This window comes from Cololabis saira, chromosome 23 (assembly GCF_033807715.1).
Source record: "Cololabis saira isolate AMF1-May2022 chromosome 23, fColSai1.1, whole genome shotgun sequence".
NCBI lineage: Eukaryota > Metazoa > Chordata > Actinopteri > Beloniformes > Belonidae > Cololabis > Cololabis saira.
Genome location: NC_084609.1, coordinates 27,104,769 through 27,120,277, shown reverse-complemented (window position 1 = coordinate 27,120,277; position 15,509 = coordinate 27,104,769). Strand labels below are relative to the sequence as shown.

The 15,509-nt window shown below is 40.7% G+C and overlaps 1 protein-coding gene across 1 annotated transcript in view; it reads left to right on the top strand.

The window, feature by feature from the left end:
* plxnc1 (plexin C1) overlaps positions 1-15,509 on the top strand; it is a 44,028-nt gene that overhangs the window by 9,738 nt on the left and 18,781 nt on the right. The window contains exons 3-17 of the mRNA XM_061714708.1: positions 1,300-1,434; positions 1,516-1,616; positions 1,694-1,799; positions 1,876-2,041; positions 2,928-3,030; positions 3,470-3,545; positions 3,659-3,700; positions 3,798-3,931; positions 4,540-4,719; positions 7,695-7,803; positions 8,736-8,909; positions 9,034-9,201; positions 10,559-10,658; positions 10,760-10,864; positions 13,074-13,177. Of these exons, the coding sequence (XP_061570692.1) occupies positions 1,300-1,434; positions 1,516-1,616; positions 1,694-1,799; positions 1,876-2,041; positions 2,928-3,030; positions 3,470-3,545; positions 3,659-3,700; positions 3,798-3,931; positions 4,540-4,719; positions 7,695-7,803; positions 8,736-8,909; positions 9,034-9,201; positions 10,559-10,658; positions 10,760-10,864; positions 13,074-13,177 (1,803 nt within the window). The remainder of the gene's footprint in view (positions 1-1,299; positions 1,435-1,515; positions 1,617-1,693; positions 1,800-1,875; positions 2,042-2,927; positions 3,031-3,469; positions 3,546-3,658; positions 3,701-3,797; positions 3,932-4,539; positions 4,720-7,694; positions 7,804-8,735; positions 8,910-9,033; positions 9,202-10,558; positions 10,659-10,759; positions 10,865-13,073; positions 13,178-15,509) is intronic.

The following is a 15,509-nucleotide window of genomic DNA, read 5'->3' as shown; positions in this document are numbered from 1 at the left end:
CACAAACTGAATAGTTTCTCTCATGTATGACTTGACTTTTTTCTTTTCCAGAAATTTAACAACTAAAATTAAATAAATAAATAAATAAATAAAAGTAAATAAATAAACTATGAAAAGTCCAAAACTCAAAATGCACCATGACTGTTATTTATCTTCTGCCAGAGCTAAGAGCTCCATATGCTCCAGCCTGAGGCCGTAAGGTGAACCCAGTTATTGTTTCATCCTCACACCTTTGGGGACGATACAATCTTTACATCATAAAAAAGATTGATTCATGCTCACCGAAGAAGTAAAAGTTCGGAGCTCAAAACCCCGCAAGAGTCCAGTGATCAGGACCGCAAAACGGTACTAGTTTCTTCTGAGCGTACTAAGATTTTGGTCTGCGTGGTCGAGGCGCGGTAGTCACATGATCCTACTGCACCAATAGGATGCGCGTTACTAGTAAACACAATATATTAATATTAATAACCCAATATCACACTACAGTTTGTCACATCCACGACACGTATCGCGATGTTTTTGTATCGCGAAATTTCGTGGCACGATATATTGTTACACCCCTAGTGTCAAGCGAAAGGAGCGAGCACAAGTCCCCCCAGAACAACTTCAGCTTGAGCTAGCTTGGTGACAGGATTTTAGCCATGTCCAATAGCGATGGGGCTTTGGTTTGTTTGAACTCTTCTTTATGCTATCAGTGTCTGTAAGATTCAGTAATAGACAGCTGACATCAGATGAGAGCTTAGCTTATTGTTTTCACTTCATTGTCCAGCACATATACTCGCAGATCTGGCGATACAATTACAAAATCAATCACTGACCAGCAACCTCGGGTGCCTGGTATTAGCTGAACACCAAAAGTGCTGTCTCATGGTGCTTGATATTGATAAATTGTAACTACCACAATAAAAGACATCTTTTGTTCGCCTCAGATTGTGCCTTCCCTTGAATCACATCCCTCCAGGATTCACTGCCATCACCTGTAAAAGTGGTAAAGTCCCCCATTAAAGCAGTAGAATACCCAGGCAGTTCACCTTCCAGCACCCCACCAATAGGTTTCAAAAAGACTGAATACTGTGAACTGTCTTTGGACTCATCAGTGACGACATCTACAGTCTATCAACACAATACAACTCTAATTCCTGAACACCCTAAAGGGAAGGTTACAAGTAGGCCCACCGACAATTTCTGTCTCTCATTTATGGAGATCCAAGAGGGGGTTTAAGTTCTACCCATCTATAAGAGTATGATCCCTGACCAACCCCAGATACATACTGTAATGACATGTGTTCTTGTTGTCAGCTTGTTGTGGACAGGAACTATCACCCCGCCTGTCCTGAGGTGCTGTACAGGGCCAGTGATGACCGCAAAGTGTTTCCCAAAATACATCTGGACCCAGTGGATCATAAACACGTGTATGTGCCATTTAGAAACCAGGTAGTGATGTTACTATCGTCTTAATGTTACATAGCTGTGACCGACTATGAACTGTTGCTAAATGTTTGTGTTTTGTTCCAGATCAAGCGTGTATCTGTGTCCAAGTGCAGCACGTACACAAGTTGGGAGAAGTGCTGGTCTGCACAGGATCCATACTGTGTCTGGTGTGACTCTAAACGAAGGTCCGGGACACTCAATCTGTAGCTGATACGGTCAGACAATGTTAAACTCGGCTGTGACATCTTTTTGTATTTACCAGCTGCATGTTTGAAGATGAATGTCCAGATTCAAACTGGTTGTCCATCCCAGATGAATCTCAACAGAAGATTGTTTCCCACAAACTCATAAAGAACCCGACTGGAGAGGTGAGTCACAACACACTTATGACTGCATTAACTTGTAACGATCAGTCTTTTTTATTCATAATCTTTCCTTTTCCAGATCAACTTAATCATCCAGATACATGTGACTGTGGCAACAACAGGGCTGTCTAACTTCGCCTGTCAGTTCTCTACAACTTCTAAGGAGCCTTGTACGAAAAATAACCCTCCACCAGCATTTCCACGATGCACCTGCATTCTCTCTGATGACACACTTCCTGCTGACGGTCAGTGACTTCTGATAAACGATTCAAGGACTTAAATCTTTGTAATCAATCATGTTAAACTGTCCCAAGAGCAATAACACAGATAGACTGTGATATATGTAACCTTCCAGGTGACAAACGGGTTGTTTTCCATTGTCATTTTAATGTATTAAAATATAGAGTTGCAAGAAAAAGTCTTTGAACCCTTTGGAACTGCCAGTATTTCTGCATCAGTCAGCTTTTTCACTGTGAACTTGTAGCTGTTGGAGCTTTTTTGGAAGGACAGACTCCATCAGACTTTTAAAATAGCTGCTTGTCAGACTTGTGCAACAGAATGAAGAAATGTTGAACCATTTTCTTCATGGGTATCTCTTCGATGTTGATATCCGGTATTCATCCTCAGCTAACAGCACAGCAGTTGACATTGTTTTTTAAAACCTTTTCCAAATGTAACGTTCATTTTAAATCAGTGACTGTGTTGAGACACTAATAAAACAAAACAAAACTCCAAATCATGAGGCTCCCTCCACCATGCTTTACAGCTGGGGGGCCTTTGGGGGCAAAATAAATGCTTTAAACTACATGTTTTTCAATATTACTCTTAACCAAATGAAGTTTTAGAAACTTTGAGATGTTTTCAGATATTTTCTTGTCATTGTTGAGAATTCATGTCTGTCAGGATTTCATATTTTGGCCTCAATGTGATTTTAGCAGTTTACCCATTTCAAATGATACTATTTTTGATCTCTTTTATCAGATCTTTTTCTATACTTGTGATTTTAATGAAGAACGGACAATATTCTGTTTGTTTATTACAGAAATCCGGATATTCCCAAAGAGCCAATGAACATTTTCTTTCAGCTGTGCAGCATTTTGCTTAAATGACCAGATTATTTTAAATTCACAGGTCTGGATCTCACAGTTAAGATGAGACTTGGGACAATACATCTGTCAGAACAATTGGAACTAATCAACTGCTCTAATATCCATGGACAACCAAGTCCTCGTTTGTAAGTTGATCATATTTTTTTTTTAAATCTATAGAATATCTATAGCTATTACCGATAATTACACATAAGAATGAAATGAGCTGCATCCGACTCTGTGAAAAGGTTACAATAGTTTCTTACAAAATAAGCATAAATAGGGTCAGTCTTAAAATTAAAATCAATTAAAATTAATTGTAGCTCTATATAAAAAACTTTATTCTTGAGAATGTGAGCAATATGATTGTTTCATAAAACTTGATGTGATTGTGTTACAGTAATCCTCTTTTTCACAAAAGACTGAAGATTTTTATTATTTAATTGCTGAGATAATTAGCTTTGGATTGTCTTCTTTCTTCTTCATTTTTCTTTTTTTTGTTAATGATTCAATTTAATGATGTATTATATAACTTATTGTAACATGTTACAGTGATAGATGCATTTGCGATTGTTTCCTCTTCAGGTGTCGGCGGTGCATCAATGCTGGATGTGGCTGGAGCCACAATCGCTGTTCATGGGCCAATCAAGAAATACAGAATGTAATAATGCATCTCTTCGGGTTTTAAATAAATAGAAACCTTTCTAACATTACCATCTTTCACTTTGTTAAATGCTACGCCAGATGGACTAATATATTTTCTTCCTCCTGCAGGACAGCGTTTGCCAAAATATGACAACAGGGATGAACTTTTCTGTGAGTCTGAACCTCCGTTTTCACAGATAGTTACCAACAATCATCTTGTTCACGGCATTACGCCGGTACTAAAGCTGACTGTTTATGTGTTTTACAGCAGCCGGAGATCACCTCCATCACTCCCAGTGTTGTGTCTTTCTACGGCACAAACCATGCTTTGTTGTCAGGTCGTAACCTTCATAGTGTGAGCAGTGTGAGGATCCAGAAAGACCTGAGTTGTGCTCCACAGGAGTGAGTCACTCTACAGAAGATTGTTCTCAAGACTAGAAAAGATAAAATAATAGAGATTATTTCAAGGAAACCTTACTTACAATTTTATATTTTCTGTAGAATAACAGTATTTAACATGCGGTTTCCAGAGAAACGGTACTACTTTCATAGATCTTTGTTATATTTTGACCAAAACTGTTCTGAAAATTGCATGAAGACCTCCGAAATGATCATTAAATGTGGATCTATAGGATTTATTTTCAGTGTAGCAGCTGCAGCTTAGTCAGCTCTTCTATTTTTAACAGAGAGGAACTGATGAAGTGTTTTCCTGCTACATAAATATGGCACATTTTCTTCATCTCGTCATTGTTGCTTACACTAACCTTTGATATCTTGTTGTTTTCCTGGTTTAGGGCTTCTCTTTTTCTTAATTATTTAACTTCAAAGGCCTCACATTTAAGTCGTGCTTCATACTATCCAGACATTTCTTTATGTACTTATTTCGCTTATAACTGTTTTACTGAATACAGTCCTCATTTCATCTCTTTATATTTAGACCTTGAGGTTTGCATGTTATGATGTTGGTGAGTGCTGGTTTCAGTTGTGTTGCTCCTCTCTGCTCCCCTCAGATCTCCTGTATGGAACAACACTGGTACCAGTCTGACGTTTCACATTCCCAGTACAGAAACAAAAGGCGTGGTCAAAGTGTGCATGCTCCTCCCGGACGGTAGTTGCCACGGCAACGCTGATATCACCTATCAGTCACTGCCAATCTGCAACAAAATGACACCAAGCAGCACCTGGATCAGGTATTTGTCTAAACTTTAGCATTACAGAGCTCTACACATTTAGATATCAATCAAGGAATAAATTCTTTCATGAATTTAGTGCTGATGTAATGTTTAGTGCTGATGTAATGCTCCAGAAAACATCCAACATTATGACCTGATTGATTGATTTATTTGCTATTAGATAAAGTACACCTTGTAGGACGAGTAATGAGGATATGTCAGTTTTACTTTCAGTATTTCCAGGCTAAAATGGTAAGAAGTAAGACTTTTTTATTTGCTGTTTTGTCACCAAAGTTTGGAATGAGTAACTGCCACTTCTGCAGGCGAGAGGTCATCTGTCGGGGAAAAAAATCACTTCCCAAAAGCTGTGAAACTACTTCCCTTACTTCTAGTAGAAAAACAAAGAAATGCTATTTTGTGTGTTCTGTTTGCAACATAGTTTGCTGGAAATGCGAGCTTGTCTTCAAGTTTTCCCCAACCAAATGGCTGTTCTATTATTTAAACAACCTACAGTCATGTCTACATTGTGGGAACTGGCTTATTTTATATTTTTCTAAAGTATGCTACTTTACATTTAGCTGCAAATAGTGTGGGAAGAAAGGGGATTTGATCATTTTACCTACCTTTTATCGTTTTGACGTCAGTCTTTCCTTTATATCCATCAAGAAGTGATTTGCTTTGAGGTTTCAGCTACAGAACCAGTTTCGTGGCTTGTCAGTGACATTTAAAGTTATCACTTCTTTCTACTGAGATCCACAAATGTATGACGCCCAAACCCGAAGCACCGCTCATCTCAGGGCCAAACATGCTTGTATCTGTTATTCTCTAGCCTATAAAACTCTTTGGTCTCCTCTTATCTTCATTCACTTTTATCTTTACTTGTATTTGTTGTGGTCAGAAGATGAATCGATTTATTTCCACATTCAAATTATTGTGGTTTTTTATTTGTCAGCTGTGCTGATGTTATTAGATTAGACTCCTTTATTAGTCCCACAATGGGGACATTTCCATCATTACAGCAAGAGAAAAGAAAAAAAAGGATACCAAAATAGTAATATACAGGATGCAGTCCTGGTCAGGCAATACATTTTTTGCAATGTCTTGGATGGGAGAGAGTGAGGAACCAGTGATATTTTTTCTGATTCAATTCAATGTCAAATCATGTTAAATGTCATCTCAATCCACTTCAACCGTACAGTTCAGGTGGTGCTATGCTCCTCTGCCAGTGAAGGGAACAAGTCTAACTTGGGCATCCGTGCTGTCCAATCCGACCCTTGGCACTGCTTTAAAAACAAGTCATTCATTAATGTTACAGGAATTAGTATTACAGATCTTTTTAGGGAGAAACAGTCCTTGTGTGCTTTAGAGCAAAGACGAAAATGAGCATCCACACTGTTATCAGAAACAAGGACGTTGTATCAGTGGCCTTGACAAAAGCCTTGTATACCTGTTTTGGCATCATAATGCAGAAAAGTACTTTTTTTTTTTTTTTTTTTTTTTTTTTACAGAAACTATGCTACCCTTAAAACAACATATGTACTGGGGACATTTGTGTATTTATCATCACAACCACGCGATTCACAGTCAGGGCTGAGGAAGAAGAGGGCATGAGTGCTGGACAGCCTCCCTAGAGTCCTGACCTGCTGCCAGTATGCAAAAATAGATGCACATTACCAAGTTGAAGAGAATTTTTAGGGCCCGAGCACTGACAGTGCGAAGGCCCTATTGTATCTGTAGCAATTTTTTTTTTTTCCTTCTTCCGACGAAATGAGGGCCTTTTTGCCCTCCTAAACGTGCCCCAAAAGTCACCAAATTTTGCACGCAAGCCAGGCCTGGCGAAAAATTTGATATTTAAATGGTAAATGGCCTACACTTATATAGCGCTTTCCAGCTGTACTCCTACAGCCCCAAAGCATTTTACACTGTAGACGTTCACCCACACGCACACACATTCACACCAGTTGTCGGCGGAGCTGCCATACACAACGGCGCTGGCCTGACAACCGGGAGCAACCGGGAGATTCAGTGTCTTGCCCAAGGACACTTTGGTGGACACAGGAGGAACTAGGGTTCGAACCACTGACCTTCAGGCTCATGGGCGAACGCTCTACCAACTGAGCCACCTACCCCATTTAATGGTTTGCATTAATGGGCGTGGCCCAATGGGCCACACCCCCTAAAAAACTTTGTGCCTCAAGCCCCACAATACGGTTTGACGTACATGCACGGAAATCGCTACACACCTGTATCATGTCACAACTTAAAGAAAAGTCTCTTGGCGCCATGGCCAAAACCCAACAGGAAGTTGGCCATTTTGAATTAATCGTGTAATTTTGCCGCAATTTATGCCATTTCTTCGGCTGTTTCTTCGCCCGAACCGTAACGTGCACCCAGGTGTGTTATACATCAAAATGTGCATGTCCATACGGCGACGATGCGCATTACTTCTGCTTCTCAGTCAAAAGCATTACCGTGGCGACGATAGACGCCAAAAAGCGCGCCCCCCTCTTCATCTGATTGGTCCATATTTGATAGTTCCTATTCTCTGCCATAACTTTTGAATGGGTTGTGATAAAGACATGTGGGTTGTGTCAACGGACTCGGTATTGAGTACTTGACCTTTATTGGCATGAATTAGCCCCACCTCTTCTTCTGATTGGTCGATATTTGATATTTGAACATTGAGTTCCTATTTTCTGCTATAACTTTTGAATGGTTTGATATAGAGAGTCGTGGGTGGTGTCATCCGCTAAATGTCCAGACCTGAAGAATCTACATGCAAGTCATACAAGCTTCCACTGCAGCCTGAACGTGCACAAGGGTGCGAGGGCCCGTTCATCGCTGCTTGCAGCTTTAATTTTTTATTGTTTTTCAAGTCAAAGTTAATGTCATTCACTATCTTTCTTTTTTTTTAATTGCAGTGTCTGTATCGTCTACTGATTTGTGTTTTTCCTGTCCTGTCCTGACTGACTGCTTCTTAATTTCTTTTGTAGTGGGAACAGGAAGGTTATACTCATAGGAACTCGCCTGAATCTTGTGGAAGGGCTCACACTCAGCCATGCTCCACATGAAGTTGTACTTCCCACAAACATTAGCTCTCAGGTACCTCCACGCACACACACAACATATCCTCCGCTTTATCTTGTATTAAATGTCACATTACATGAAACATTTTATCACATCCTGTGAGATTATAGATATTAAAATATGTGAAATCCCTGAGATGAATGCTACTATCTTATATTGCTGTCATCCATCAGCTCACATGTGCAATTAGCTGCATATTATTTTATCCAACGTGAATTCAAAAGTTCAATAGTTGCAATATTCATAAAAAAGGCGGAATCTTAAATGGGCAAAGAAGGACAGACAAGATATCTGGATGCATTTGCACAAGCCCAAGGTAGATACCACAATCATTCAGCAGATATTCCAGATAGTCCAGAAGGCTGTGTGAACGTGTGATGCTGCGTCACGAATGGGCAAAGCTCATTCACGCGTCTGTAACGATATTCAAGACTCTTTTTCAGCAGTGTCCATGCAATTTTTAACAGGACAATGCACATTATAACAAGAATTTTAACGCTTTAGTGTGCAAAATGTTTTGGTATGTTTGTCAGTGCTGTAATGCAAATAGTAACCAATGCAATGAAACTGAGTAGAAAAAACATGTTTTCGATTCTCACTCTCAGCAGGAATTCTGTAAGTCAAAGTAAATGCAAGAATGTCTACATTTTCTATTCACTGAATCTCCAGTTGATTTTTAACATTATCGTTGTGAAGAGGACGATCAGTGGAGCCGTGGTTTTTTATCACTTATGCAGCAGTTCGTGGTTCTGACGCTGCTGCCCCAACAGATAACTGCTGATTGAACTGCATTCTGACACAGACTTTTAAAAGCCTCCTCAAGAAGAAGTGTCTTCTGCCCTTCCTTGTCACAATGTGTGCTTTAGTTTACCAGTTTACTGCTCTGGCAGTGGTTCAGGGTTACTCCACACTGATTCATGATCTGATGGTGTTTCAATTCTCTGCAGAGTCTCACATATGAAACCCCTGCAGCTGGTCAGACGATTCCCAGCAGCTTTGTGCGTTTGAAGGTTGCCAATCAAACCTTGGCCTGCTCTATAACTTTAACCTACCACCCAGAACCGCAGTTTACCAGCTTCACATCTGCAAGGACAGGCGAGGACATCCGCATTATTATTCAAGTAAGACTTTTTGTTTATCTGTTTATTCTGTTTATGTTTATTTATTCACTCAACGGTTTATTAGGTGTACCTCATAAAGTGATATAGACTCTTAAAATTAGAGAATTTGCTTTTATTTTTTCAGAAAAAGGGAGACAAACTGGAAATGACAACAGCAGACTTGTTAGTGTGGGGCATGCAGAATGAGCATGATTATCCCTGCATCATGGAAACCAAGGAAAGTAGTAACGACACCGATACGTTCATCTGTGACATCCAGAGCACACCCCAAGTAAACTTTCAGCAGCTGAAGGTAAAAGTAGAGTACGAAATGCTTCTGGTGAAATGTGATTTGTTTTGTTTTTGTGGAAACATGTGCAGCATTGCACAGTAAGGGCCAAATCCACAAAAGGATTGCGCGGCTTTTGCGGCCGCTAAACCGGTGCAAATGAGACAAAGCACCCGCAAAGGGGGAATTGCTCCAACAAACTGCGCTGCCAAGCAAATAGTGTCATGGTGCGCCTGTGCCATTTTCATGCATGTATATTAGGTAATATTCATACATTCGGTGCAAAATTGCCCCCTTTCTATGCAAATAAGCCTCATCGCAAAAACCGTCTAATTCAGAAAGGCCAGCGCTATTTGCCACACGCAAGAATAGTGGAGCAAATACCGTCTTTTCGAAGCGTGTATTAACTGCGCGCAAACTCACTCCTCAAGGCTGATTTATGGTTCCGCATTACACCAACGCAGAGATTACGGCGTAGGGTACGCGGCGACACGTACCCTACGGCGTAGGCTCTGCGTCGATTTAACGCAGAACCATAATTCAGGCTTCACTCCCCCTCTGTCTCTGTTTCTCTCTCTCGTCATTATCATTCAAGCCTGTGTGATACTGAATGATATTAAGGGTGAAATCTACAGTCAGACATGACTGTAGACAGTCAGATCAAGTGGGGTTGTGGACTTATCTCGGATTTAAAAATAAAAATAACAGGACGGAGCTCAGGATTCATCCATACAGTAAGGGGCTGCTTTATTACAAACAATTCCACCATATAAACATATAAATCTAGAATGTGTGTGTTTAACAGCTGACCTGTAGGTGTGTGTAGCAAAACACAGAACATGAATTACCTTCAGATCCTGATCTGATCCCGATCCGGTGTTAATGAAGTTACTGCAAAACTTTATGGCCGTGTTTGCGCCGGCATATCATTGGAGCAAAATATTTTGTGAATAGGACCTTAAATCGGGGCAAATTGCGGGCGCAAATGCGGCGCAATTCACAGCGCTATTTGCGGGCGCAATCTATTCTTTGTGGATTTGGCCCTAAGTGTGTAAAACGCTCTGAATTAATGTGCTTGGCAGGATAGTGAGGATGGTGTCAGATGTAATACACAAAAAAAAATGAAGTAAACTGTTAAGTATGGAGAACTTGATATAATAATGCGGGGATAAAAGCTCTTTAGGGTTCATCACAAATGTGACAAGGCTCTGACTTCTTTATAAAGCTTCTTTATGCCCCTGTTATACACCTGGATGTATGTTATGGGTTCTTGTGTTGCAACAGTTTGAGATTAATGGTACTGGATCATAATGTCATAATATATAACAAATGAATAATAAATCCCCCAAAAATTCATATTCAGTATGTTTGTTTTTGACAGATACGATATGGAGATAAGACAATAATCCTGAACAATCATTATCAGCCATTATTCCTTTTCATGCTGTTGGCTCTTCTTCCAATTCTGTTCATTATTGTTGGTAAGTGCACTTAGTAATGTTTGATGATTTGAGATGATTTTGTTCTGAGGTCTATTATGAACCCAGTAAATGTGCAATATGTTTTTCCTACCCCCCTTCAGTGGTGGGGATTATGTTCTACCGAAGACAAACGAAGAACTTCACTAGTAGGATGAACAGGTTCATGGAAGATGTGGAGCTCAACGTTAGGAATGACATCAGACAAGGTTGGTGTCACATTTAATGATGCTTCATAACAAAGAACAACAGTAGGGAAGGAATAAAAACAAAAAAAAACTAGATACCAATCCTCCTTTTAGGTACGATGTCGCTTCACCTCATTGAGGTTTTTGAGTGTTTGCACTCGCAGCATTTCAGTCCGGTTGAGGTCTGGGTTTGGACTAGGCCTTTCCGAAGCCTCGATCCTTTTATTTTTCAGACAATTTGAGGTACATTTGCTGGTGTTCTTGAGATCATTGTAATGTTGGATCAACCAACTTCAGCTGAGTTTTAGATAGTCTGGTATACAGAAATGTTCATGGTCACATAAAAACGGGTGTCACTTCCCTGTGGCTGCAGAATTAACCCCAGTATTTCACCCCTCCACCGCCACGCTAGAAGGTGTCCTGTGTGTGGGTTTCACCAAAAATGGTGCTGGGCATTAAGACTAAACAACCTCACTGAGGTCTGTTCTGCTCAAAGGTCATTGCTCCAAATGTCTGGTGGTTTGATTAAAGGAGCATGAGGCAGGATTGAGGCAGGATTTATGAAAAAAATTCGTATACATTTTAAGTTTTCTTGTAATAATGTCAGATGAAGCGTTCCAAACCAAAAACAGTGAGCCCTCTAGTGTATCTCTCCGTTCCCTTGAACAGGCTGTGTGCTGCAAAATGTGCTGCAATTCTGGGCCAGAATTTCCCGCGCTGTCCTGCGGATGTGACGTCACATGACGCTGCATGCACGTTCTCCCCGTTCTCCCGTGCCGGCTTCACTGTTGGCTGCAGTACCCCCGACGGCCGTCGTGGCGAAGGGTGGCGCTAGAGAGTCTCATTTCTTAAAGGAGCCTCATGCTCCTTTAAAGTCAATCGTGTTGCTTAGTTGTGTTTTCATAAATATTTTTTTTAAATAGAAGAGACTTTCTCCTGGTGTTTTTTCAAACAAACTATACTTTGTTTCCTTTTTGTCTTCTGCTAGTTGAGCTGATATACACTTTAACATTTCACATGCCTAGTCTGGCCAGTACGATCTGAGATTTAGCTATTGGGTTTTTTATTTGTATTTCTCTGAGCATTGCCTGCTCTGACCTCAGGGAAACGTTTCAGGGACATTCCCCTCTTGGAAGACAGAAAACTGTCTTCCACTTTTTCTTGGGGTTTCTTTCTTTATTATTCACAAGTTTTCCACTTGTGAATAATATTTCACAGTGTAGAACGTTCAACTCCATGCCAGCCCTTTGCACATCTATGTGCAACACCAGTTGCTGAAACCACTGCTTATGTCTTTCCCTCCTTGCAACACAAATGTGAACAGTCCAGACCAGCAAACTGACAAAATTGTCATATTTTATAGAGGCTCTCTGCAAACCTGCAAATGATTACATCAACCAGGTGGTTTTTGTTCTGTAAAGAGATTGCAAACACCTGGCTGGAGAATTTACATATTTGTATAGTTTCTAATGTTATAGTAAAGTCCCATTCGCAAACACTCAGGAAATTCATGGCGCAATGCATTGCAGACAGATTATACTGTTGCCGTGCTTTACAACATATGAGCGCAATCATCAAAGGGAAACTGTGATCTTATCTCCATCTCTACTATTGCTTTCATAGGTTTGAAAAACATGTTAATTACAGGTGTGAAAATCCAAAAAAGGTCTTTGGTCACTCAAGAGCGGTAGAAATATTCTGATGTCGGTTGTCATGGTAGCCAGTATCACAGGAAACCTGTGCAAATAGCAGGAAGGAAGAAAGTAATGTGATAATTTATTCACAGATCCTTACTGTTGCACAACACCACACCACTCTTCATCTGTGTCAACCGTCACTTCTGTGTGTTGTCTGTATTTAACTTTATATTTTACATTTCTTGATTTCAAAGCTTTTCTTCCTTTTATTACATTATGTGTCATCTGTTGAACATAAAAAGTGCCTCTAGTTTCTTTGCAAAAGCCGCCACTCCGCAGTCACGGACAGAATCACTCTTTTAACCCGTTCCACTCCTGCAGAGAAGCGGATGGGCATTGAAAATAGGTGTTTAAAGAGTTCAACTTTGCAAAGCGTAGTCATGCTCACAGGCTGGCTTTGAACCGTTTTCACTTCAGTGGGTGTTGCGGACACAGTTCCGTTTTTGTGATATGTAACATCCTGAACTGGTTCCTTTTTTGCAAATGTATTCTGTGTTGTAAAGCGGCTTCACTGGGGTGTCCCTCCTCCACAGGTTTCGTGGACCTGCAGATAGAAAAGGCAGATCTGATGGAAAATGTCGGAGCGATTCCTTTCCTGGACTACAAGCACTTTGCTTCCAGGACCTTCTTCCCAGAGGTGAAGTGTAAACAAAAAGCAAACGAATCTTGCTGTATATGTTGAAAGTTAGGGCCTTTATCAAGTACAATGGAAACTTGAAAGTGTTATTTATCAAATAATTGGAACCCTTACAAATACAAAACCAGCAATTTCAAACAGCAATTATTTTTAGGAAATATATACAAATGTAGAATTAAGTAGCCTGGAAGTTTACAGAGGCGTTTTGTCATTATGTTACATCACCTTTCTTTTTGATTACATTTCCTAATCACTGAGGAACTGAAGATGCTGATTGTTGCGGTTTTGCAAGAACAGTTTGTGTCCAGTCTTGCAAAAAAACGAGATTTTTAGCTGCTCATCAGTCTGTTGTTGTCATTGCTTTATTTTCCTCTTGTATCAAACATTTTTAAAAAACTAAACAGGAGACAGATCTGGATAGCAGACGGGATCCTCAAGCAGATTCACTTATGTTCACATGTATTTATGAGTCCACATTGTTAAGTAGTGCAGAATGAGTTCTGGAGTCATCCTGCTGAACTAACCACAGTCTAAGATTACCAAAAGGTCAATGAACTGTGTTGGCCTTTCCCTCCTGAGCTGATTTATGATTCCCTCACCGTGCAATACTGCTTCAGGTTCCATTTTTTTATGCTGCGGTGGACTGTGATGAATTGAAATAGCTTTCCAAGGTACCAATGATCTCATGTGACAATATTGGAAGTCACACGTCCAACAATGGTTTCCATGCTTGGCCTTCATACTGGCCTCTCCCAGGTCTCCACATTATAAAGCCTCTATAAGCCACACTGATCCCACGAGGGTAGGATATTTCTTCCCTTGTGTGTACTTTCACAAAGCACTATGATGTTCCACAATCTGAAGATCTCAAGTCCCTTCCCTTGACACTGTTGTCCACGGCCAGCGCCGGGTCACTAATGTCCTCAGTCAGTCGCTGTGATTTCTTCAGTTGGCAAGTTTCCTTCCAGCTGGTCCAGCAGGACGCAAACAGCAGTCTGTGGTGTTTCCTGCTCATGCCGGGACAAGACTCTGGGTTGCCCTCAGCACAGGGTGGCCCCTCCAGGTTGCTAAGAATGACAGCAAGGTTCACCAAGTACTGTAGCTAGCATCCCAAATTGTGTGACAAAGTTTGGAATTTGAACCATTACCACAAACCTAGTGGGGTTTTGTCTTTAGCTTGCTTGTTACTTTGGCTTCGTGCTTTTTGTAGAGATACTCTTGAAGTTTTCAGCTAATGGTTCACTTCGTTCAGGATCACATATTCCCCCAGAACTCATTTTGCCCATATTACAGTCTGGCATGCCAGCACAGAGGCAGGACACAAAATATAAAACAATTGTTTGCTGCTAGGCTTCGGTGGGCTTCACATTTTACAACAACATAACCTATAATATTGTAGAAAACGACATTGGACACTCACATGAACTGAGTCATGGTGATAAAGACTCATACTACTACTGTCATTTAGTTGACACTTTTGTCCAAAGTGTCCAAAGTCCAAAGCAACTTACATCTGAGAGAACAAACACGGCATTTCGCCCGGGGAGCAATTAGGGTTAAAGGCCTTGCTCGGGGCCCAAGGGGGCTCTTTTTGGTTGCTATTGCCATTATAGGACGATGAATGTTGTGGTTACAGATTTTGCCATGTTTTGACCAGTAAAGTAGATGTGATATCCTCAGTACGGCTGGAAACGGTGTTATAGATGCTGCTGATGAAGCTTGTGTCAACAGTTCCTTTGTTTTTAGGTCTGTTGTTAGGTCCAGCATAACGCTACTAAAGTTCCGGCAGCCGAAAGCACGGGTTCGCCTGCTCGTTTTAGGACACGATGAGCTGAACTAATCAGTTCAAGCTGGAAAGTTCCAGTTCCCTGTCTGCTGGTTCAGCACTCCAAGTATCAGCTGTTCTGTTCACATTGACTCCCAGTCCTTCAGTGTTGCTCTCCATCTCTGAGGATCGGAGCATCTGTTTCATTTCTGACACCAAAGAATTTGGTGTGCAGAAGCGTGAATTTAAACTCAGATCATTTGAAACACTTCATGTACTCAACACAGTACTACAGGAAGTCCAAAATAACAGGAAGCCGCCTTTATTAGCAGTAGTGCTTTCTTCGTGGAACATTTCAACCCTGGCCAGAGTTATTGCTCTGTCATGGTTGCCACTATTGAAACAATATAAAAACGTTCATCAGCCGTACTGACACTAAAACTAACAAAATACACAACAACCCCTTTATAACGTAGAACATCTGCCTTACTATTCAAACCATGACAAAGTAAATGATCAGAACTGAAACAGGTCTTTGAGCCACACTGCATTTCACCACCCCACTCA